General features: G+C 36.6%; 1 protein-coding gene across 1 annotated transcript; it reads left to right on the forward strand.

Moving 5' to 3' along the window:
• Window positions 1-1,926: 1,926 nt before the first annotated feature.
• LOC110092425 (protein TSS) lies at window positions 1,927-24,166 on the forward strand. The gene is made up of 23 exons (XM_020816968.2): window positions 1,927-2,213; window positions 2,310-2,371; window positions 3,181-3,273; window positions 3,357-3,429; window positions 11,528-11,893; window positions 12,048-12,112; window positions 12,224-12,355; window positions 12,445-12,486; window positions 13,692-14,222; window positions 14,294-14,442; window positions 14,628-15,108; window positions 16,032-16,094; window positions 16,184-16,285; window positions 16,438-16,758; window positions 16,842-16,934; window positions 17,018-17,119; window positions 17,221-17,325; window positions 18,185-18,318; window positions 21,003-21,186; window positions 21,267-21,398; window positions 21,483-21,595; window positions 21,728-21,809; window positions 21,891-24,166. Exons 1-23 carry the CDS (start codon window positions 2,144-2,146, stop codon window positions 23,802-23,804), a joined length of 5,409 nt encoding a protein of 1,802 aa, XP_020672627.1. The 5' UTR covers window positions 1,927-2,143; the 3' UTR covers window positions 23,805-24,166.
• The last annotated feature ends 1,142 nt before the right edge of the window (window positions 24,167-25,308 follow it).

The following is a 25,308-nucleotide window of genomic DNA, read 5'->3' on the forward strand; positions in this document are numbered from 1 at the left end:
TCGAAGAAGAAGAAGGAGAGTACCTCGGTATGGTTGCCGACGTCTTCCTCATCTTCCTTATTGCTCGAAGGTTTTCGCGAATCAGATCAAGGTTTATGTCTACCCGATCGAGCGATTCCTTCGACTGAGCTTGGTAAAAGGCGATCCGGCTTCGAGCATCGTCGACAGCCCACCTTTCTTGACGTCGAACGTCGTCGAACGTCAATCTTGTTTTGCGGCTTCGATCGTCGTCGACAGCCGACCTTCTGCAATACATCGATCTTCACAAGCTCTAGGCTCTGATACCAACTAATGTAGTGGATCGTCGGAAGATCAAACCTGCAAGAAGGATTTCAAGGAGTTTCCCAATCCAGGGAATAAGAATAGAGCTTTCTCAAAGCTTCAAAAGAGTTTATATCATTCAATGCCTCAAAAACCATACATTATACCTATTTAAGGGAGCAAATAGAAGACTCTAGACTAAAGGAGATAAACTAGTCCCTAAGCATAAGATAGACTAAAATGTTCCCACATCACAATCTATTTCCAATTGAAAGATCATAAAAGAATCCTCTTGTCTTTCTAGAATTCAACAAAATGATTGAGAGAACTTGAGCATGATTCAACATGCAACTAACTAATTATGGTCGGACTTAAATCAGCCTTGAATTGAAGCTTGTTAATCTTGAAGCATTTATTTGGGACGGGTATAGCTTTTTATAAAGTTGGTTGTGAACTTTCTATGGACAAAACAACTTAAATACTCTGGTTGTTTAAAAACTAGATTTTCAAAACAAAAATTTTTGAAAAGCAATGAAAAATCAACAAGAAAGTAGTAGTTAAATGAAATTATAGTAGTTGTTTAAAAAAGCAAAGCAACAAAAAAGTTATTCCAAAGATACCCTAAGTCACTTGAAAGCCTCATGCTTTATAGGGCAACAAATAATGTAATTGCATAAAAATGAACCATTACTCTCAACTCTTAGTATTGAGTTATTAAGGGCATCTCCAACCGAAAAACTCATTTTTCACTCCAAAATGCAGTAATACATCAAAATGCAGTAATTTGTCTACAACCGAACTCCATTTTCTAACACCAAAAAAAGAATATTCCTTAATCATTAATATTATTTATCGAATTTTTGAATTAAATCTAATATAATTAAAATAAATATTTTTTGCTCTATAAAATAATTTGGAATATAAATATGTCATAATTTTTAAATCTTTTATGTATGAGAATTTTATCTTAATGTTAACTTACATTAATTAATTTTGTAAAAAAAAATTTAGATTACTAAAAATAAGATATTTCTAATTTATTATTTTAATTAATAAAAAAATTCTAATTTTTAATTTTAAAATTAATAATTAAGTGGCGGGTGAACAAAAAATTTAAAACAAAAAATTCTAATTTATTATTTTAAACTTAATTTCAAATTAAAAAAAAGGCAAATGGCGGGTGAACAGTGCGACGCCAAATATGGCGTCGCACTGTTCATCGGCGACCGTTTGCCGTAGAAAATAGCGCTCCACTGGAGCGATGTCAAGCACGGCAAACAATCGTTTGCAGATCCATTGGAGATGCCCTAAACTCGTTCACCAAACTCATCCGCAATTTTTAATTATCAAACAATTAACTACATTTGATATATTTATTTAAAACAGTACGATATTTAATAAAAAAAAAAGAGAAATAATCAAATATTATCGCAAGATAAATAAGAATTTTGAGTTGAAAATTCTGATACTTAATTTCTAAATAAAAATTTTATAATTCAACCAAATATCCCATCCTCCTAAATCTAATAATACATTTTTGAACTAAAGTACCTAATGCATTATTTTTTTCCCCCAAAGGGATATTAGTGATAGGCCGAAATCTCAAAGCCATAAAATGAGAGGCCTAAATTTATCTTCTCATTTTGTTCCTCTTTCTCTCTCTTCTCCACTCCCCCCCCACACGCCCCCTCTGAATTCTAAACACCTAAAACGCAGAAGACCCCATAAAACCTTATCTTCTATCCTCTTCTCTTATCATCTGCCCTCTCCTCCCTCTTCCAATCCCCATATGTGAACTTCTCAGTTCTCTCTTCTTCCCATTGCCATTCCCATCTACGTATTTGCTGACCACCAAGCAGGAAGGTAAAAGAAGCAATTTTTCATGGCGCCCAAAGCTGGGAAGGCCAAGCCCCATAAGGCTAAGGGCGAGAAGAAGAAGAAAGAAGAAAAAGGTTTTTCTTTTATCGGCGCCTATTATTGCTCTCTGTTTTAGTTCCGCATATCTTCTCTCATTTGTTTTCCTTAATTTCTGCGCACCCAATTCGCAGTTCTCCCCACCATCGTCGACATTACCGTCCAGGCGCCAGACTTCTCTCACCTGACGCTCAAGGTACCTCTCGCCTCCGTTTCCCTCCCTCTTTTTCCACCGACTAGCAGATTTCTCTGCACCTGCCTCCACCTATAAAACTCAGTAGCGATAGCGATAGCGATGATGAAATTTGGGTCAGTGATAGCCTCAGACTATTAGTATTATGGAAGGGAAGATAAAGTTTGAATGTTCTCATTTAAACTCGATCAGAATTGCGTAATATAAATTTTATTTAATTGATTACGGAATGCTCTTTTTTTTTTTTTTCCTCCAAGTTAATATAATGATTTTTAGAATTATTCTGGTTGAATATTGGAAAAAAAATGTTCCTTTTTCTCGTCATAAATGCTAATTTTAAACGAGAATACGACTAAGGTAGTATGGTTTATTATTAAGCACACTGAATTTGCATAAAATATTGATGAAATAACAATTTCAAGGTTATAAGTTTTTTCTCTTTTTCTCTGTCTGTTATTAATGTCAAAACATCAAGATTTTTTTTTAAAAAAAATTTGGAAGGTATGAAGGTGACGACATAAAAGGAAGATATTATGGCCAAATTTTAGATTTATTTTTAGGTAAGTATAATTAGTTATATATTATAATCATTTTAAAATAAATTTAGTTATTTTAATTTTAATCATAATATCTTGATAATTGTATTTTAATATTATTTATAATAGTATAAATTAAAATTTGATATATTTCATTCATCTTCAATTAAATTTTAATTATTTTTAAACTCTTCAATTTGATTATCTTTTTTCTTAAATATTATTTATAGTAGCACAATAGCTAATCGATGCTGGTTGTTGGATGTTTCTTTGAAGGGGATATCTACGGACAGAATTCTCGATGTGCGAAAGCTTCTGGCCGTACACGTGGACGCTTGCCATGTGACTTGCTACTCCCTCGCTCACGAGGTAAGATGACCACCAACTCCCTCCCTGAGAAAATTAACTATGAAAGTCATGCCGTTGGGATGACGGAAGGTGATTCTAACTAGGTGCGGGGCCCGCGGCTCAAGGACACGGTCGAGATCCCCTTGCTGAAACCGTGCCACCTCACCATCGTCGAAGGTAATTCAATTCGGATCTTGACCGTTCATTAAATGAACTCCCGTGGATCGCGCGGTTGTTGCTTAGATTTTTAAGTTTTATAGTTATTATTTTAAATAATTTTAAGAAAATTAAGATTATTATTTTTTAATTGAATAAAGCTCAATTCCTCTCTTTTTTATTTTTATGCAGAATTATTTAAATAAAAAAGATAAAATTTATAACTTAAAGCCGAGAAAGCTTCATTTTTTAAATGGGCTCTCATATTTATTTTATATTTTTTATTTATTTAAACGGGCTTAAAAACTTATCATGTGTTAATTTTATCATATGTTTATTATTATTATTATTATATTATAAATAAATATCATAAAAACTTTATTATTCTATCATATATTTTACAACATCTATTTTTAATTTACTATTTTTTTATTAGGATGTCCTAACAAAAATTTTTAATTAAATTTATTTAATATATCCAATCTATTTTAATTACTTGTCATATTAAAAATATGTATTAACCTTTTCTAAACTTAATTAATATAAAAAATAAATTGAAAGCAATCGATCTTCTAATTTAACAATTAAAATGTTTAAATTAATATTGTATTTAATGTTAAATATTCTACATTTGACATGAAAGTTTGTCACTTTAATCATTAATTTAATTTCAAATATTAAATTTTAAATTGATTATTTTTTAATATTTAATAAAACTTTCATGCAATTAATTACCATTTTATAGAGTCGTTTTCTTTAATTTGGTATATCATAAAAATGATAACTTTTATCATTCAAAAATAAAATTTGTATTATCGATCATCATTTGCATTGAGGATAATAGAAGAAGAAGCAAATAGAGGGAAAGAAGTTTAAACTCCTCTAACCCCCAATGACACTGTAGCTATATGCAGAGAATGTACAATCTTTGACTGTGCTGTTGAAGTAGTCATGGATGCATAAACGCTTGGTTTGCATAAATAGAATTTTAGTTGCATTGGTGATGAGAAAAGGTGTGAATGTAAGGAAAAATTATTATGTCCGGACAAGAAATCAAAAATCTGGATGTAAACCGAGCAATACCGAGTGCTCGGTATTAGGACGTCTAACATGTCATCTGATTTTTCTGTAATTAGCTTAGTTCCTTACCTGCCTTGTATCTATTTATATCATGCCCTGTACAAGTTTGATATGCAATAATAGAGAATTTTCTTCTTCTTTACGTTTTCGTTCTCTGTTTCCTCTTCTTCCTCTCCGTTCGTTCATGGTATCAGAGCAAGGCTCCGTCCATGGCTGATCAAGAATCAGACGCTTCTCTTCCAGCCTCCCCCTCCTCCTTCACCACCTCCGGTAACACTTCCGATTTCACTATTCCCGCACCGCTTAAGTTCTTGATATCCAATCTCAAGAACTTGGTTCCCACACCCTTGTCCGCCGACAACTACGTACCCAATCTGGCGAATATAACTTCTCCAGCATTTCTCGGTGAACGGCTTCGCCGGACATCTCACTGGTGATTCTCATTGCCCGCCCGAATCAAACAACTCCAATCACTTTAAATGGAAGTTGATCGATCGTAATCTGATTTCTACACTTTATTCTACCATTTCCTCTGTCATCTTACATACGTTCTCCACTCTCATACCGCACATGAAATCTGGACCATTCTTGAATGAAGACTGCAACCTTCAAACCGTTCTCGAGCCATCCAACTCAAGAACGAGCTCCACAACATCCAAATGCAAAACTCTTCTATGCAAGATTACCTCATGAAAATCAAAACTATAGTAGACAACATCGTTGCCTCGGGTTCTACCATAGATACCGATGATATCCTCCTCTATATCTTGAACAGCCTTCCCTTATCTTACAATTTATTCAAGACTGCGATTCGCACGTCTCTCACTCCAATCGACCTCGACACCTTGTATTCTCTTCTTTGCAGCGAAGAAATAACTTTACAACAAAAATCTCACCGGACAGCTCTCGTTCATTCTGACTCCACCGCTCTGTACGCAAATCGCTCCAACTCTGATCGAGGTAAAGGTTCTTATCGTCAGTCCAAGAACCGAAACAACTACACTCGCACCCAGTCCAACATCACTGGTCGACCGCCCTCTGGTTTTGTTCCTACCGATCGTCCCATATGCCAGATTTGTGGGAAACTCGGTCACCTTGCCATAAATTACTGGCATCGGTGCAATCTAAAATACTCCCCAACCACTTCATCTTCTCAGCGTGCTCTTCTCACTCAACAGACCAACACCTCAACCCGTGACTGGGTTCTTGACTCGGGAGCCTCTACGCATCTCACTAATGATTTATCCAATTTCAACACGGCTCCGCCTATCAAGGCCAAGACACCATTTCTGTTGCCAATGGGGCATCCTTGCCAATCCAGAACTCCGATCAGGGGATCCTTCCGTTACCCGACTCCGCTCGTAAGCTTCATTTAGACAATCTTTTACATGTTCCAGCCCTCACACATAATCTTATCTCAATTGCTAAACTAACTTCTGATAATCAAGTTTCCATTCGCTTTAATGCTAATGGGTTTGTTATTGAGGATATTCAGGACCGCCGTCCTCTTCTTCTTGGTCGTCTATCTGATGGACTGTACAAACTGCAGCTCGCATCTCTCACTCAACCGCAAGCTCTCAATGTCACAACCTCTTCTACTCATCTCTGGCATGCCCGTCTCGATCACCCGCCAATTCATATTCTTTCGCAGCTTCAGCACCACTTACCTAATCTAGCTTCTTTAAATACCAAACTGTCTTGTACTTCTTGTAATATGGCTAAAAGTCATAATCTATCATTTAATAAAAGTATGACGAATTCTCCTCATGAATTTGATCTTATTCATTCTGATGTGTGGGGGCCTGCTCCGGAACAGTCATTAAACGGCTACTCCTACTATGCAATCTTTATCGATGACTTCACGCGATTCACATGGCTCTACCTCATGCATTCAAAAAGCAAAACGTTCTCAAAATTCACTCAGTTCTGCTCCTTAGTAAGAAATCAATTTCACAAAACTCTAAAAAGTTTTCGCTCCGATGGTGGGGGTGAGTTTACTAGCACGTAGTTTCAATCCTACCTACAATCTCAATGCATCTTACATCAACTCAGTTGTCCGCATACCCCAGAACAAAACGGCCTAGCAGAACGGAAGCACCAACACCTTCTTGAACTCACACGTACCCTTCTTGTGGCCTCTCAGCTACCGAAAATGTTATGGGCCGAAGCACTGTCTACTGCAAACTATCTCATTAATAGACTACTGGCATCAGCCATCTCTTATCAAATTCCCTACACCCGGCTTCCCGGTACCCCTCCAGCGTATACCCACCTTCGCACTTTTCGGTTGCTTATGCTTCCCTTGGCTTCGACCTTACGTTTCCGACAAATTATCCCCTCGCTCTCAACCGTGCATATTCCTCGGGTACTCCTCTCAATACAAACGCTATCGATGTCTAAATCTCATCTCCAACAAGATTCAAATCTCCACGCATGTCACTTTTCAAGAAGACATCTTTCCCTATAGCACTAAATCCACTTCATCATCCACACCAATATCTTCTATTTCACCACTTCTTCTAACACCCACCTACACCATTCGTAACACAACCGTGCCTCATTCATCTTCTGCTACATCTAACCTCTCCTCCAGCACTTCTCAAGCTGATATTTCCATCTCTGCGGTACATTCTCCTCCAGTAATTCTATCACCACCGCTTCCTAGTCAACCTGTCCATCATATGCAGACCCGTGCCAAGTCTGACATCCGCAAGCCCAAACAAATATTTTTTCTTGGTGCCACCATCTCCGATCCATCTACCTCACTCACTTATTCTCAAGCCTCAAAATCACAACACCGGCGTGACGCTATGTCTGATGAATTCCGTGTACTACAAAAAACAACGCACTTGGTCTCTCGTCCCCAAGCCTGAGAATACACCAATTCTTGGCTGCCGCTGGACTTACAAAACAAAAACTCTACCTAACGGCCAACTGGATCTCCACAAAGCTCGATTGGTCGCTCAAGGATTTACTCAAAAATTTGGCGTCAACTATACCGAGACCTTCAGCCCCGTGGCTAAAATGCCCACCATCAGAATTCTTCTAACTCTTGCTATACATCGTCAGTGTCCGGTTCTTAAATTAGATATGTCGAACACATTCCTCCACGGTGACCTGCACGACACCGTATACATGCGACAACCTCTAGGATTTATTATCGATTCTCAATTTCCTCACCATGTCTGCAAACTACACAAATCACTCTATGGCCTTAAACAAGCTCCTCGCCAATGGTTTCAGAAACTCACGGACTTTCTTCAAAATTTTAGATTCTGGTTTAGTCGTTCTAACCCCTCTCTCCTTATCTTTAGTCGAAATCACATTCAACTTTATTTTCTCACTTACTTAGATGATATTTTAATTACAGACAATGATCAACAGACTCTCGACCTTCTTCTCCAACAATTGCAATCTCACTTCGCACTCAAGTAGCTCGGGAACGTATCGTTGTTTCTCGGCATTCAGATTCTCAAAAGTTCCACGAGTTACTTCCTACATCAACGCCACTATGCTCTTCAACTACTACAAAGTTCGGAACTAGCTGACTGTAGCTCTGCTCCTACACCGATCGCCTTGAAATCTCCTACAACATATGAGGCAGATCAAGCTTTTCACGACCCGCATATGTATCGCCAGCTTGCAGGCTCTTTTCAATACCTATCCATAACTCGTCCGGACATCGCATTTGCTACAAATCGAATATGCCAATATATGCACGCTCCAACAGTTGGTCATTATCAAGATCTAAAACGTATTCTTCACTACGTTAAAGGCACATTACACTTCGGGTTACCCATTGATCCTGTAAATCTTCAGCTACGCACCTATGCCGATACCAATTGGGCATCAGATACAGTTGACCAGAAATCTGTATCTAGATTCTGCACCTTTCTTGGCAAAACCATGATCTCCTGGTCGGTAAAGAAGCAAACAACAGTTGCCAAGTCCTCCACTGAAGCCGAATATCATTCGCTCTCCGCCACCACCTCCGATCTATTATGGCTTCGCCGGCTGGTAAATGAATTCAAAATTCCCCAAACAGATCCCACTATAATTTACTGTGACAACACCTCGACAATTGCTCTAGCCAAGAATCCAGTTTTTCACGCACTGACTAAACACATTGAAATTGATTATCATTTCATCAGATAAGATATCACCGCCAGATCGCTCACTTTACAGCACATCAGCTCTTCCGATCAAATCGCATATATTCTCATCAAACCAGTACCCATTGCTCACTTTCAAAAACTCCGCAACAAACTGACCATTCAGCTACTGAATGATCAGTTTGAGGGGGCCTATTAGTGTCACGACCCAACCCGACCGGAACGAATCCCTTCGCGTTGGGCCCCGACAAATGTTGAAAATCCAGGATCTAGTTTTGGAATTTGCTTCAGACTTTCTTCCAAATTTCAGACATATAGAACAGAAAACACAGAGCTACTATAAACATCCAACTATACAGAACAATTCATCTATCATTTTCTCCTTTCAACAAAATAATCATGTACAATATAGTGCATGGCTACAGATAGAAAGAACAGAACAGAAAAGTCATGACTGTACAAAAATCAAAAGTACAAAATACCTAATATGAGATCAGACACAGAATTGCTAGTCCAAGACTTCATTCCCTTTCCCAGAACCTGAAAACCACGTAGAAACAAGGATGAGCTAACAGCTCAGCAAGACTACAATCGCCAATCAAAATCTCCAGAAATTCACAACAAAAAATACATCCGAATAGTAGCCGTAAAGAAATTAGATAATCGTACAGAAATCGTAGAACAGACAGAACAGATACTTGATCAAACATAAATCAAACCACTGAACATAACATAATAATTGAATTCATCATACATAACAGAATAATCAAGTCAGTTTTACAGAACAGACAGAATCATACAGAACAAACAGAAGTGTACAGAACATATTTTAAATCAGATAAAATCACATTTCACACATCAGAATCAGATATCCATGACCCAAACAGAATATCAACGGATTCTGACCCCTTATGCCTCCATTCCGTGATAGAGACAGAATCTCAACAGATTCTGGCCCTTTATGCTTCTCTTTGTGTTTATAGCACTAGAACATAACAGATATACAGAATTTTCAGAACATAACTTGTTTTTTTTTTTTCAGATTTTATTAACACAGACAGAATCTCAAAGGACCCCTTATAACTCCCTTCTGATATCACAGCACATCAAAGCATTCATTTCAGAAAATCAGATTTCGTCAGAAAATTCGTCAGCGGCATAACGGCAGTATACGGAATTTACACAAAATTCACAGATTCAGAAATATACCAAATTACCACAGATAATGCAAAGCAGCATTGTAAGGCTTTCATTGTACTGAAGCAACATTTTTCAACATCCAGATAATTCGTAGTTCGATTAAAACACCGCAGAATTCAAAATAACCGGTGAAAATCTTACAGAAAATACTCAAAACGTGCACAGATATCATCTCAGAAACATACCAAAAGTTACGCGGTAAAAAGTTCATCAATGCGAAACGAAACAAAATATTCACTAACGGAAATAAAATTCGAGACAGAAAAGTCGTCAAAATTACCGTTTCTGAAAATTGAGAAAGGCGGAATGTGCCTTACCTCGAGTCGGTCAACTTTTCCAACTACAATGACGGACGAAAACGGACTGAAGTCGTCCAAAAATCACTTTTATTCCTTTTTTCCTTCAATTTTCTCTCTCCTAGGCTTTCTCTCTCTTCAAAAAGATCTCAACCATTATATATGCATGCAGATCGTCCTGGACAATCCAAAGTTGTCCCGGGACGATTTGCCCACTGGACGAATTTCGTTCAGATGTGAACAGTTTTCGTTCTTGGACGGCTTGCCCTATGGACAAATTTCGTCTCGATGAACCCAACTTCGTCCTGGGACGAACCTCCTAGACAGAAATTCCTATACAAACCTGTACCGCATGTCCCAGGACGATCCAACTTCGTCCTGGACGTTCGTGGAAGGAAAACATGGACAACTGGCTCTCACAATTAGGACGTCTAACATGTCATCTGGTTTTTCTGTAATTAGCTTAGTTATTTACCTGCCTTGTATCTATTTATACTCATGCCCTGTACAAGTCTGATATGCAATAATAAAGATTTTTCTTTTTCTTTACTTTTTCGTTCTCTGTTTCCTCTTCTTCCTCTCCGCTCGTTCACTCAGTACCGAGCTCCAGGTGACGTGGCGCGTGATTATGGTCTCTGGACGCGTTTGATGTCCGAACACAATAATTACTCGAATGTAAGAGCTGTTAGCTCTCTCTATTCATATATCCTTTACTAATCATGTAAGGACAATGGAATACGTTTAGGTGGGAGGTCCTATAAGTAGAAAAGAAACTCTGGGTCGGAACGAACATGAGTGAGCCAGTGGAGAAGTAGACGAAATATCTAATGAAATGAAGAACAAGTGCGAGAGTTCATTTAAAAAAAGAAGTATGAGAGTTCATTTGGTGATCATATTTTTGCTCGACTTATTTTATTATTGTGATCTGGAGGGCTAGGAGGAGGACCAACTTGTCAATGGAGGAGCATAGAAAGCTGTGCTCTAGATTTCGTGCAAAACGAATGGTGGGAATGAGAAGAGATGGAAGTTTGGCTTCTAGCATTTAGAGGAGGCCAGAGACGGTTGTTCGTAATTGAGAGGTCTCATATTTGAAGTTTGTTTATGTGATACATGTGTGAATTTGTCTTAATTAGATTAAAAGTTGAAATAAAAGTAATATTTTGTAATTGTTTGGGCACTACTTAAGTAAATCAAATTGAGGTATCCTGCTCAGTAAATTAGTTCGTTCCTCTTCTCTATTAAATGGTTTTAATTAGTCTGCATCGGCATCGGCATAGTTCGATCATGGAGAAAATTTTCTGTCAATAATATAGCTGTAGAATTTATATATATATTATTGATAGTAAAATTTATTTCAACATTTTCCGCCATCGATCAATCAACCTTCTTATGGTTTTTACTTTTTACCTCAAATTCCCATACTTCCACCAGAGGAGTACACGGAGGAGCTCGCCGTCGCTCATATCCGCCGCCTCTTGGATATCATCGCTTGCACCACCGCCTTTAGCCATGCTCCGGCGAAGAATGCTGGAGCCTCTACGCACCCCGACGCAAATTCGCCGACGTCCGGTGCACCGTCTAGCGGTGGCGTATCAAAGGAGCGCGACGCCCTCCCGGCCGACACATCAGAATCCATTCTAAAGACCCAACGAGGAAGCGATAAATCCGGATCCCTTGCCCCTGCCGTCGGTGCTTCTGGAGCGAATAAGAAGGAAGAAGCTCCCATCTACCCTCCGCCCAAGCTTGGCAACTTCTACAGCTTCTTTTCCTTCTCCCACATCACACCGCCGCTCCAATGTTAGTTTCTCCAGTTTCTCTCTTACACTTTTTTTTGTTATCGTTATTTTTCGAGCTTCAATATGTGAAACCGGGTAGGCATGTAAAAGGTGAACTTTTGGTGGAATGAGATAACAAGTGGATTCTGGAACTGGGGTTTTCTAATTGCTTGCAGACATCAGAAGGTCGGTGCGGCCATTTGTGGACGATAAGAGAGTAGATGACTTCTTCCAGATCGATGTGGGTTTCATGCTGAAATAATTTTTTTTAAATGATAATTTGACGAGTGTTGCTCAAGAAAAGATACTTTTTTTGTGTGTTATTGATTCCTGCATATGTGACCATGAATAGGTGAGATTTTGCAATGGGAAGCTGGTGACAATAGTTGCTTGTCGAAATGGTTTCTATCCGGCAGGGAAAAGGGCTCTAACTAGCCATTCTTTAGTGGGATTGTTGCTGCAGATCAGCAGATCCTTCGATGGAGTGAGTGAAATATTTATTTTCTAACCTCTTATTTCATTTAATATTACTGCGAACGGTTTGGATTCAGGGAGAATTATGTGCACTTGCAGGCTTACAAGTCTCTCATGAAAGCTTTCGTGGAGCACAATAAGGTGAATTTCTGCTGTTGCATATACTAATTGAAGGATTAGTCATGTTTAGAAGATTGCTTTTTTACAATTTTTAATTTGTTTAGAAAGATAGGCCTTGAAAATTTTCATTGAAATTATTATTGTGGGCTTTTACAGGTAACTCATACTAAGATCAAAGAGGTCCATCCTGATAATTTTTTGAAGCTCACTTTCCTTTTATATACTTGAAAGGACTAGAGCATCTGTATGGAAACTATGTTCCCCCATCCTTCCCTGAACATGACAAGTCGAACATTCATATTCTTGGAATGATTTCACTATTTTGGTCTCAGAAGTATTTTCCATTAGAATAGCTGTTCCACTTTGTTGTATGACAACATATCTTATATTAATTTTCACATATAATTCGATACAAGTCCATCATTCCTTTAGTTGGAAAGTTCTTTCCATTTGAAGTTTAGAATAAAATCTTTTCGTGATAATGGCCAGCCCCTTTACTTCCCTTGAAAGAAAGTTTATATTATAAAGCGCATTATCTTCATTACATTTCTAATTAGATTTGTATGATCAATGACATTTTCCAACAATATTCCATTCAAGACGAATTGGGCAAGGGGAAAAATCCATTCATCTTTGAATAACCTAAGATTTGGTTCCAAAAGGAAAGCATGTAATTGTAACTGATGATTTCCTTTGTGATATTGTCCTCCTACTACAGAAGGATCTAATCCTTAAGAACTACCCCTTCCAATCCTTCCAGGTATTATCCAGACATTCTGTTGAGCTGGAGTTGCATTATATTCGATGTATCAAACTTTGCCTGGATAGAACTGGAAGAGTAATTTGGGAATCTCTTTATATTATGACCTAGCAAAAGCCTGACTCACAAGCTGGAGTCTCTTTTGAAAGGATCGTGGAAGAAACTGCTCTTGAGAATCATAGTTTTTTAAGATGTGCCCTAAAATCATGTTTCATTTTGGACGTCTTCCTAATTACTGATTTTGGGGTACCAGTCTCATTGGAATTAAATTTTACATAGAATATTAGAACACTTGCTATAAAGTATAGAAACCTCAAGTACCTTCTCTTGTCCCAGCAAATCATAATCATTCCATTCTTCTCTAATGTAGCCATGTTAATTAAATTCTCGTGACTTGAATAGTTTTAGTAAAATAATTGAACTGAAAAGTTTTTTTGGTCACTTTCAACCCGTTTCATTGCTGCAGTTTGGTAATCTTCCATATGGGTTCCGAGCAAACACATGGGTGGTCCCTCCTGTTGTTGCAGATTCTCCTGCAGTTTTTCCTCTTCTTCCTACAGAGGATGAAACTTGGGGTGGAAGTGGTGGTGGTCAAGGAAGAGATGGGAAACAAGACCATAGGAAATGGGCAAGGGAATTTTCAATCCTTGTTTCCATGCCTTGCAAAACAGCTGAGGAGAGACAAATCCGAGATAGGAAGGCCTTTCTCCTGCATAGCCTATTTACCGACGTTGCAGTCCTCAAAGCTGTTGGCTCTATTCAGGATCTTGTTTTTGGTCATAAACACTCAAATGAAATGCAAAATGACCCTGACGCAATTTTGCATGAGGAACAAATCGGGGATATGAATATTACAGTTAGACGAGATGCAGCTGATGCCAGTGCTAAATTAGATGTAAAATTTGATGGAAGTCAGACCTCCGGAATGTCTTCCAAGGAAGTTGCCATAAGGAACTTACTCAAAGGAATTACAGCTGATGAGAGTGTAATCGTTCATGTAAGCAGCTGCAGTACCATTTCTTTGTCTGCATTTACTTGATGAATACTGAATTATCATATGCATTGCAGGACACTGCTACTTTAGGTGTAGTTGTTGTTAGACATTGTGGATATACTGCTGTTGTTGAAGTTCCAGTTGAACCTGGTACCAGAACTCAACAGGACTTTGTTATTGCAGACCAACCGGAGGGAGGCAGTAATGCTCTAAATGTCAATAGGTAACTTTTGAGAATTCAAAAGAGTGAGCATTTTCACTATGTTTATAGATTTTCAAGTTTGCTTTGTATGCCTATATTGAGCATTTTTAACAATGATGTCATCTTAAGCTGCCTAATATTTATTCACTGATTTTTAACCATTGGAGAAATATTTGGTGATGAAAATTTTCCTGGTTTTCTTTCAGCTTGAGAATGCAGTTGCACAAGTCATCTGCTCAGTTGAGCAACGGAGCCCTTTGTTCTCAGTTTTCTGAAAACGGTAGTTCACAGTCTTCAAGATCTTTGGTACGAAAGTTATTATCAATCAGTCTGGCAAAGTTGGAAAAAGATGATCAATCACATAGAAAATCAATCAGGTGGGAACTTGGTCAATGCTGGGTGCAGCATTTGCAGCAAGATACAGGGAAAAGCCAGCCTAAAAATAGTGAGGTCACTAAAGTCGAGCCAACTATAAAAGGCCTTGGGAAACAATTGAAAGAAATAAAGAAAAAACTTGAAGAAAGGGCTGGAATAATTGATCCATCCAAGGACGGCTTCGTTGATGCTAGCAAACACCAAATGCTGGATGATTGTATTCAGCAAGAGCAGGAAGGGATATTGATGAAATTGCTTCCGGAGGCTGCATTCTTGCGGCTGAAAGAATCTAATACTGGTCTCCATGTTAAGGTTTTGATTCTGCTTCCTTCCAATAACTGTGTTCGATATGCTTCTGCGCATTCAGCTTTCCTACCTGTGCCCCCTCTCCTCAAACAAACTAATAAAATAAAAGACCAATAATAGAGGAGAAAATTTGAATCTTATTTTACTCAAACTATAGATAAGATACATATTTATAGGTGCTAAATAATATTAATTATTAGTCCTAAAATTAAGAACACAATTATAATAGAATTAATGGGAATCAAAAAAGGGAGAATGAGTTTTGAAGGATTGTAGAGGTGGATTATTATCTTATGGTTGATATAGTTAGAAAACATGAATTACATGATGAGAGGCCCGCTTGGGTCCCACGGATTGTGAAATTTCTAAAAAAAAAAAGAAAGATTTTTCTCTTCTAGATTCGAAGTCACACCATCCAATTTATATTAGCAACAATGATTTAGTAGATTTAGGATTTGATACGTTTAGAAGAGAACTAACGTGTTACAAGAATGAGTGCTGTAGGATTCATAAAACTAAGCTTAAGAAGTTGGGTAAAGGGCCTAGGCTAATGATGATTAGGGTGACATGTCTAAAAAAATCAGTCTAAATTTTGCCTTCATTATGTAATGAAGTATTGTTGTTTCACAATTTTCAATTATCTCACTGATCACTATATAGCTGGAAATCAGAATTTTAACTTTGTGAGAGACTCTTGAATAGGATTAGTAGTGGCAGATACTGCTAATGTCGCTGTGTTTGGTAATGATTTAACTATCATCCTCAAATGCACAATTCGACTAACAATTAACTGTGTGGTCTTCCAGTATGCAGTGTGCATTGTTGCCAATATAAACAAATGTAGTAATCACCGAGACTTTACTTTTTATTTACTTTGTTCTGCAACTATACATGATAGTAATGTTGCCCCATTTTATGCTATTTGGCAGTCACCTGAAGAGTTAATTGAGCTGGCACAGAAGTACTACGAAGATTCTGCCTTGCCAAAATTGGTACGCATGGATTGTCCGCCTTTTCACTTAATGTTTTCTATGTATTGATTTATAGTTCATACTACTATAACATTGTATGCTATTCTCAGGTAGCTGATTTTGGCTCACTTGAACTTTCACCTGTTGATGGGAGGACTTTAACGGATTTTATGCATACAAGGGGCCTGCAGATGCGTTCACTGGGCCGTGTGGTATAATTTAAATCCTCTAGTTGTGATAAACTTATAATGCTGGAGATGGATTAATTCCAGTTCAAATTCTTGATTTTTGTGAAACTAATGCATATACTTCAATTTGAACTGCACATAATAACAAAGTTTCATTTGCCTTTAACTCTTTACAGGTTGAGTTAGCTGACAAGCTTTCTCATGTTCGATCTCTATGCATGCATGAGATGGTAGTCCGAGCATTTAAACATATGCTGCAAGCAGTTGTTGCAGCAGTTAGTGATGTAGATGATTTGGCGGCATCGATTGCATCATGTTTGAATGTTCTATTGGGTACCTTACCATCTGAGGATGTGGATCCTAACATAGCTTCTGATCATCACCTTAAGCAGAAGTGGATAGAAATTTTCCTTTACAAGAGGTTTGGCTGGAGATGGAAGGAGGAAAGTTGGAAAGACTTGAGGAAGTTTTCTTTACTCCGCAGTCTTTGCCACAAGGTGATGATTGTCTTGAAATATACAGTTTTGATTTGTGTACATTTTCTCAAAAGTGAGTCTGTAATACTAGCTCTGTCATTCAGGTTGGGCTTGAGCTAGTTCCTAGAGACTATGATATGGATGCGGTGGATCCTTTCAAGAAATCAGATATCATCAGCATGGTACCTGTTTACAAAGTAAGAAACTTTTATTACTTAACAGATTTAGATTTCAATCACAGCTATCACGGTGATTGACTCCAGGCGTTTCTTATTGGCAGCATGTTACATGCTCTTCTGCTGATGGAAGGACTCTTTTGGAATCATCCAAAACTTCCCTGGACAAGGGGAAATTGGAGGATGCTGTGAACTATGGTACTAAGGTGCAAATAACTGATCTAGAGCTCTTTGTTATGCTGTCACACACAGAAAATTTGCCCCTAAGTATCTAATTCTTGATGCTCTACATACTGTAAACTCTTAGGCTCTTACCAAACTAGTGGCAGTCTGTGGTCCTTACCATAGAATGACAGCTGGAGCATATAGCCTTCTTGCAGTAGTCCTATACCATACTGGAGATTTCAACCAGGTGTGTATTTGAAGAAAATCTTAATGACATTTGTAAATTATGACTATTGACAAGTAAATTCCATTTTTTAATTTAATACAAATAGACCGTGAGGTTTACCATAGGTTCCGATAGCAACTCTTCCCTGAGTGCAGCAAAAATGTGGCTATTAGAGATAGTATTTCCCGTTAGCAAGTGCATGATGATGAGTCTTTTTATGTGCAAATTAAAAGGCATGTGATAGCATGCTTTAATAATGGGTATGAATGTTGCGGAATGATTCTAAATGAAACATAGTAAGTCAGGAAATAAGATAAATTTTAGCTTATATTGAACAGTTCGAAAAATGTGGAAGCCTAATTATCCTTTTTTCTTAATTGAATTTTCTGTTCCTTGCTCTTTATCACATATGTTGCCATTTTGGAGTATAGAAAATTAAAACAAAACTAATCTAAGTCTGAGTCACTAATTTGAAGGAATTAGTAAAAAAATAGTAGACGATTAATGACTATTGATGAAGGCCATCTATATATTCTTTGTTTTTTTTCTCCTTATATTTTTAATCTTTTGTAAAAAAAAGTAGGGTTATTTGTTTTTTTGTTCTGAATCATCTTTTATCATCTTGTATAACCAGTCCTTCAGAACGTTGCGGTACTGTGTGCTATGCTTCAAAGTAATTGATCTCATTTTCATTTGAAGCTGACAACCATCTAGCCACCAATTTTCAAAAACTGAGATAAAGATTTATTGTGTATAAAAATAGGGGGAACTCAGTAGAACTTCAATAATCTTGTAGGATAATCTAGTTTTTAAAGGGAATTTATAGCATTTTGTTCTACGGTCTCAGGTAATTGATTGATCTCATATGCATATCAAGCAGGCAACGATCTATCAGCAGAAGGCTTTAGATATAAATGAAAGGGAACTTGGTCTTGATCATCCAGATACAATGAAAAGTTATGGAGATCTAGCAGTTTTCTATTATCGTCTTCAACATACAGAATTGGCTTTGAAGTGAGTTTACTTTCAATGTTGTTAATTACGTCTTGATGTCTAATATTGAAAAAGGTGGCAAATGAAGTATGAAAACTTTGCTTGTGCTAATACGTCTTAGTTCATTTTAATTCTTGGACCAGATTGTTCATTATAAGCGCATTTATCATGGCATTTTGTTATGTTAAGTGCCAAACCATTGTTATATTTGTTCTAAGACCTGAAAGTATATATTCTTATAGTTTCTTTGACTAAACATATGCTTGTAAATATGCCTGTTAGATGCAGATTAAAAGGATCAGTTTAATTGAACATTTAATCTAGTCATCATTTGGTGCTTATTTGAATTGCCATGGGCTTTAAACATCCTAATCTTTGCTGGATATTTTGGGAGAGATAGATCACTACAATGATTGATGATAGACATTTTTTGCCAAATTATAAAAGACATGTAGCACGAATTATTTTATAATGTTGGACTTATTAGTTCGTTAAGTGTAGGAAACAAAATGTCATGCAGCACGCAACCCTTCTAGGTCGACATGAAGTTAATAGATACATTTACAACTAAATTTTTATACATGAAAGTTTTTTAACTCTTAAGGACTATAAATATTCACCCAATTCACTTTAGCAAAAGCATTTCTATATATATTTTTGTTTATTTAACTACAGAGCTTCTGTCTTGATTCTTTTGCATATCATCAAATTTTCATAACAGATATACATGAGTAAGTTTTATTTTACAGCAAAACAGTACACCCAAAGATTGAGGAGTCGATCAAAATATGACCCTTATTTGGGTTCTTCTTTGTCCATCTCTTTATCTAAAATAACATTCAGCGTAATATCGAGTTAAAAAATTCATTAAGATAAACAACTCTAGTACAAAAATCAATATCATAAAAATTCAATTATACTCATGAACTAGTCTAGTGTGTTACCTTTAATCCTTAAAATGAAAATACCTTTATAATGTATAATTTAATAGTAAGAGAAGTATCTAATTGGAAAGAAAATTTTTAACAGAATATCAGAGTAAAACATTGACAATGCCCCATTAAACATGTATACAGTTTCATTATGACAGGCTTATCTTTTCCTAATTCCTTTTATTACTTAATATAAATTTTTTTCTTTCAGCTTTAGAATATATCATATATGTGGGAGTAAATTTATTCATTATCATAAGCGCAGAAGCTACATGTCGAGGACCCTTTTACCCTATATGAGCTCACTTTTGTCGTCCTATTTGTACAGACTATAATATTGTCAACATATTCATATATGTGATCTTTTTTAATCTTATTCTATTACATTTCATTTTTGAACATCTTGTTTCATATATCATTTTCTTTTCTTAGAACATTAAAAAGAAATACTAAATTGAAATTGGCTAATAAATTTAATATGTTAATATAAAGAACGTCTCCATGCATTTAGTTTATGTACCGATCAAACATATACATTTATACTCAATTATTTCAATTGAATTTCTGAATAAAATTTGAGTATTCCACAGGATCAACTTGCTCTTACAATCAGTCAATCACATCAAAGTCTTGTTCTTTTATAAACAAACTATGAAATGAAATTTCTCAATTTACAAAATTTTCCTAAATTATAACTCAATTTAAGTCAAAATAATATAAAACATTTTCCTTAAATAACCCCTACTTAAATTTGAAATCGTTTTGCTGAAGAAATAACAAAAAATCAAATTTCTACAACAAAAGCCTAGTTTTTTTTTTTCCTTTTTTTTTAATTTGTTCCTTCTCCCTTCGGTTGCTCTCTGTTTTTTATTTTTGATTTGGCTGAAAAGTTGCGTGAATAGGAAATGGAATGGGAAGAGGATTTATATATCATCATTTATATAAATATGTATTGTTAAGCCTTTTATGAGTTAACCAATCAAAATTCTTCGTGCAAAGTAGCAGTACGTGCATGCGGTTTAAAGTGGAAATCCCTTCGAATGAACAGTAGATTGGTTGGACGCACAGTTAAATTAAACTTATGGATAGTATTATTAAATATCTTTGGTTAAATGATTTTTTTAACACAATAATTTATATAGGCTTCCAAATGATGAAAATAAAATATAGCATTTTATAAAATGTTACTAATTAATTTTTAGAGGTGTGAAAAATGTGGTATAAAAATTCAGAACTTGTTTACATTGCCTTTTTCAATTTTTTTGAGTATGACACAAAATGCATGGTCATATACTCTTTTACCAATTCCATATAAACCCTTTAGTATGTATTTTGTCTTAACACAGTCAGTGAGAATTCATAATTCTATTTTTGTCTAGATCATTTATTGAAGAACCGATATTTTCACACCATGTCCTGAAAGTGCCAATCATTAAATTGCTAAACTCTAATTAATGAAGTGATTAAATTGAAATGTTTCCCTAAAACTGTTGTATCAGATTGTGATGTAAAATTCATAAGTTACTTTCGAAAAAAAATTTAGAAGAAAATGGGAATATAACTTAAAATTTTGATTGCTCATCAACCACAAGCTGATGATCAGATAAAAAATCTTAGGAAATTTTTACGTTGTCAGATAAAAAATCTTGTATATTGGTGGAATTTAATTGCCTATGACTTAGTTTGCATACAATCTACTATTTGCCCAAGTTACAACTTGTTCCCATTTCCCAAGTAATAGACAATCTGTAATCAGAATCTTTATTTTGCTAGGTATGTCAACCGTGCCTTGTATCTTCTGCACCTCACCTGTGGCCCCTCGCATCCCAACACAGCAGCAACCTACATTAATGTAGCAATGATGGAAGAAGGCCTGGGAAACGTTCATGTGGCACTCAGATACCTGCATGAAGCCCTCAAGTGCAACCAAAGATTACTAGGAGCGGATCACATACAGGTTTCTTCCATTTATATCCTTTCATCATTGTCGGTTTGTAACATTACCTTAATTCTTTGTCAAATGTATATGTAGCACAGACTGCTGCCAGTTATCATGCTATCGCTATTGCTTTGTCCTTGATGGAAGCATACACTTTAAGTGTTCAGCATGAGCAGACAACCCTTCGAATACTACAGACAAAGCTCGGAGCAGAAGATCTTCGCACACAAGTAATATCAGCTTTCTTGTTGATTTCTCTACTTTGCTATTCTCAATAACTAGAGCACTAGGAACTTCTTTATGAATCCTTACAGGATGCTGCAGCTTGGCTTGAGTACTTCGAGTCTAAGGTACAAGAACAGCAGGATGCTGCACGGAATGGTACTCCAAAGGCTGATGCTTCAATTGCTAGCAAAGGTCATTTGAGGTAAAATAGATTATTTTTAACATTTTCTTAAGTATTCTACATCTAGGAGTATTATGTTATAGAAGCTTTCGCAAAAACCACTTATCCCTGACATTTTGTGCGTGATTATTGGTTCTTTGAAATATTCAACAGTGTTTCAGACCTTCTTGATTATATAAACCCAGATGAAGAGCTTAAACTAAGAGAAATTCAGAAGAAACAAGCACGGATAAAGGTATTTACTTTCCCATTCTATTCTATTTTGCTAAACCCTCAATCTGAGCTGCATTTTTTATGCGCTATATTCACAATACAGATCAAGGGCAGGCTTGGACAAAGTCAATGGGAAACAGTCGAAGATGAAGACATAAAGGAGGAAAAGAAAAAAATAGATTATCCACCGAAGAAGATTTCTAGTGATAAAGAGAATAATGCACTTTCTCAGCCCATGGAATCTAAAGATGAGAAACTCAATATTTCCATTGCTCCTATAACATCAAGCCCGCGGGATGATAGTGAGCAGGGTGAAACCTGTGAAGAAGGATGGCAGGAAGCAGTTCCCAAGGGGAGAAATTTCTCAAACCGTAAGCCTTCCAGTTCAAGGAGACCTAGCCTTGCTAGACTGAACACAAATGCCATAAATAATGGAGAAACTGGTAGATACAGGGGAAAAGTAGTCTCCAACTTCCCTTCCCCAAGAACCTCGCCCAATGAAACTAGTCCCACTAATGCCCTGAGTCCTTTTTCAGATAAGATAGTAAAAACTTCCAGCTTTGGTTTCAAACCTGCAACCGCCAGTATAGCTTCCAAGACAGTTCCATTAACAATTTCAACGAATGTTCAGTCCACTAGGAAAAACTTATCATACAAGGAGGTGGCATTAGCTTCTCCAGGAACCATAATGAAGTCTGCAGAACAAAAATCATCACGAGATGAGGATCACAATGAACAGAACGGTGAAGCACGCAGGGAGGTGACCAATGTGGAATTACTTCCCAATGGAATGCAAACTGAAGAAGATAAAATTATTCACTCTGCAATTGAGAAAGATTCCACTCCACCAACTGCATCCGAAACTAAATCGAATAAAATTCACGAGCAAGGGGTTCCAGAAGAAATTGATATTGCCAAGATGAAATCATTTACAGTAGAGGATTCACAATTTACATGTCCTGATATGATGGAGTCTATGAAGTTTGATGGTTCGAGTGATTCAAGGATGACTTCATTTGAAACTGAACTCTCCAATGAAATTGGAAATGATACAGAAAATTGCAAGGCTGGTCACAATGTCTTGGAAGAATTAGAGTTGTCCATAGCTAATAAAGATTCTGCCGAGAAGGAAAATGAGGGAGCTTTGGCTGCTCGGTATGAGCCACCTTACTCAGATAGAAATGTTCCTGCCTCTGCAGACAATGCTGCGGAGCAAGGAGATGATTCTTCTGACCTATCCAGTGGAGGGGAGAATGAGAAAGCTACCCCGATGGAAGGGGAAACAAATCAACAAACAAAAGAAACAAGCAAGAAACTTTCAGCCTCTGCACCTCCTTTCAATCCATCTACTATACCGGTTTTTGGTTCAGCTTCAATTCCAAACATACAGGAGCATGGAGGAATCCTGCCTCCACCAGTCATTATGCCCCCAATTTTGTCATCAAATCCGATTCGTAAGCATCCTCATCAATCTGCTACAACAAGGATTCCTTATGGTCCCCGTCTTGCTGGTGGTTTCAACCGTGCAGGACATCGAGGTGCAAGAAACAAGCTAACTATTCCAAATATTGAGCCCATTGCTGTTGATGGGACTGGCTTTAGTCCAAAGATTATGAATCCAGATGCTGCTGAATTCATACCTGGCCAGCCATGGCTTCCTAATGGCTATCCAACTTCTGTTTATGGCCTCCCTGTTTCTCCTCAGGAATCTTCAGTTTCATCAGGCAGTTTAGCAGCATCACCAACTGTTACTGCTGACGTTTCTGAAAATAATGAAGCTTTGCCTGAAGGAAACGATCATAGTAGCCATACTTCAATAAAAGAGAGTGAGAAGGCTGGAGAAGGTAAAGAGGGCGATAAAGTTGAACCTGAGATAAATGCAGAAGCTAAAGATACAGTTCCTGAAGGTACAACCGTGGAAGTAGAATCTTCAGAGTCGGCAATTGTTGAAAAATCTGTAAAATGCTGGGCTGATTACAGTGACAGTGAAGCTGAAGAAGTTGAAATTTTGATTTGAAAGACCAACTTGAGAAGGAAAAGTCATACAGGATTTGGTATTCCAAGAAAAATAATCTACTCTGGCTAAGGGGGGAGATAGGAAAATCTGAATTCATTCCTCAGTTTCTTAAAGACTAATTGGAATTCAAAGTTGTATCTCCTAACACTTTCTGAGATTGCAGAATCCTCTAGGGGTATTTTGCTGAGCTGATTTTTTGTTCATGGTTCATTTCTTCAGCAATTTTCTACTCGTCATAGAAGTTACTAAAGATTCAATCTCGGATGCTATCTTGCATGCATATTTATTTGATGGAAAGTACAACAAGTTTGTAAGGAGGAGAGTTATGTCAATAGTTCACCTAATGTTGATTACCTATGAAATGTTTGCATAAGCTGTTAGCCACTTTCTCTTTGTACTATGATTTCATTCCCAAAGGGTAGCGAGTGCTATGGCCTTCTTTGGTAATAAATCAAACGCAATAACAGCGATTTGTTCATTCTTGTTCTAATGTAATCCAGTATAAGTTTTTTTTTTTTTTTTCAAATCCTTCCAATGATTATCCATTCTTGTTTCTTGGATTTTAAGGGATAGCTGCGAATGCAAAAGAACAGGAAGCCTTTGTTTTTGTGAACATTAGATGGTGTACATACATATTAATAAGTAGATCAGAACTAATTACAATAAGTAGGTAATCTTTCATTATGAATGCATAATAAAAACAAGTATCATGTTTTGCTTATAGTTAGGCTAACTAAAGTTCTTTTTGCAACAAAAAATTAAAAGATTTTACAATAAATTTATTATTCACACTAAAAATATATGAGGAATAAGCATTCCTTATCAGATGTTATAGTTTCAATCAACAAATTCAAATGGATATGGTCATGCAAAATAGAAATATGTATGATCAAATGATTGCCTTAGGGGCATACTTATTAGGATTTTAACTTTAAAATATTAATGATAATAAAAATTATCATGAGTACCTAAATTTTTTATCGATCATGAGTTAGTGCGCCATGGGATGAATCGGGTTCGCAATTCAAATTAACAATTACTTTCAAAATTCTTACAATTCAGCTCTACAAATGCTCATTAGAATAGTAGATCAACGCATTGTAAATAAATAAACAATCATACAATAGCACAATTAATTGAGTGAAGGTGCACAATCAATAACGTGTGAGCCAACTATAAACACAATAATAAATATTCACTAAATTAAATTTATATGTCATAATTTTAAGGACAAAACATTCATTATTATGATAAGACTGATTAAATCTTATAAGGGTAATTTTCAACTCATTTTTTCCTCTAGTGATTGGCATACTTTTATCTCTATAACAATCAGGTTCCCTTTGACCCCTTAATATGGTTTAAAGAGGCTAAGCTTTGTTTTTGGCTCTTATGCTTAATGGCCTTCTATAATAAACCAAAATTGTTGATGCCTTAACTTCCCAGATGTGGCTTCAAAAATTCACCCCCCCAACCTCTTCGTGAGACTTTTCTTTTTCAAGTC

This window comes from Dendrobium catenatum, unplaced genomic scaffold, assembly GCF_001605985.2.
Source record: "Dendrobium catenatum unplaced genomic scaffold, ASM160598v2 fragScaff_scaffold_29, whole genome shotgun sequence".
NCBI lineage: Eukaryota > Viridiplantae > Streptophyta > Magnoliopsida > Asparagales > Orchidaceae > Dendrobium > Dendrobium catenatum.

Excerpts from the sequence above, each read along its gene's own strand:
- LOC110092425 (XM_020816968.2), top strand. The coding sequence starts at position 2,144 with ATGGCGCCCAAAGCTGGGAAGGCCAAGCCCCATAAGGCTAAGGGCGAG. Across the intron at positions 2,214-2,309 it reads GAAGAAGAAAGAAGAAAAAG|TTCTCCCCACCATCGTCGAC; the intron begins GTTTTTCTTTTA and ends CCCAATTCGCAG. Across the intron at positions 15,109-16,031 it reads ATACTGGTCTCCATGTTAAG|TCACCTGAAGAGTTAATTGA; the intron begins GTTTTGATTCTG and ends GCTATTTGGCAG.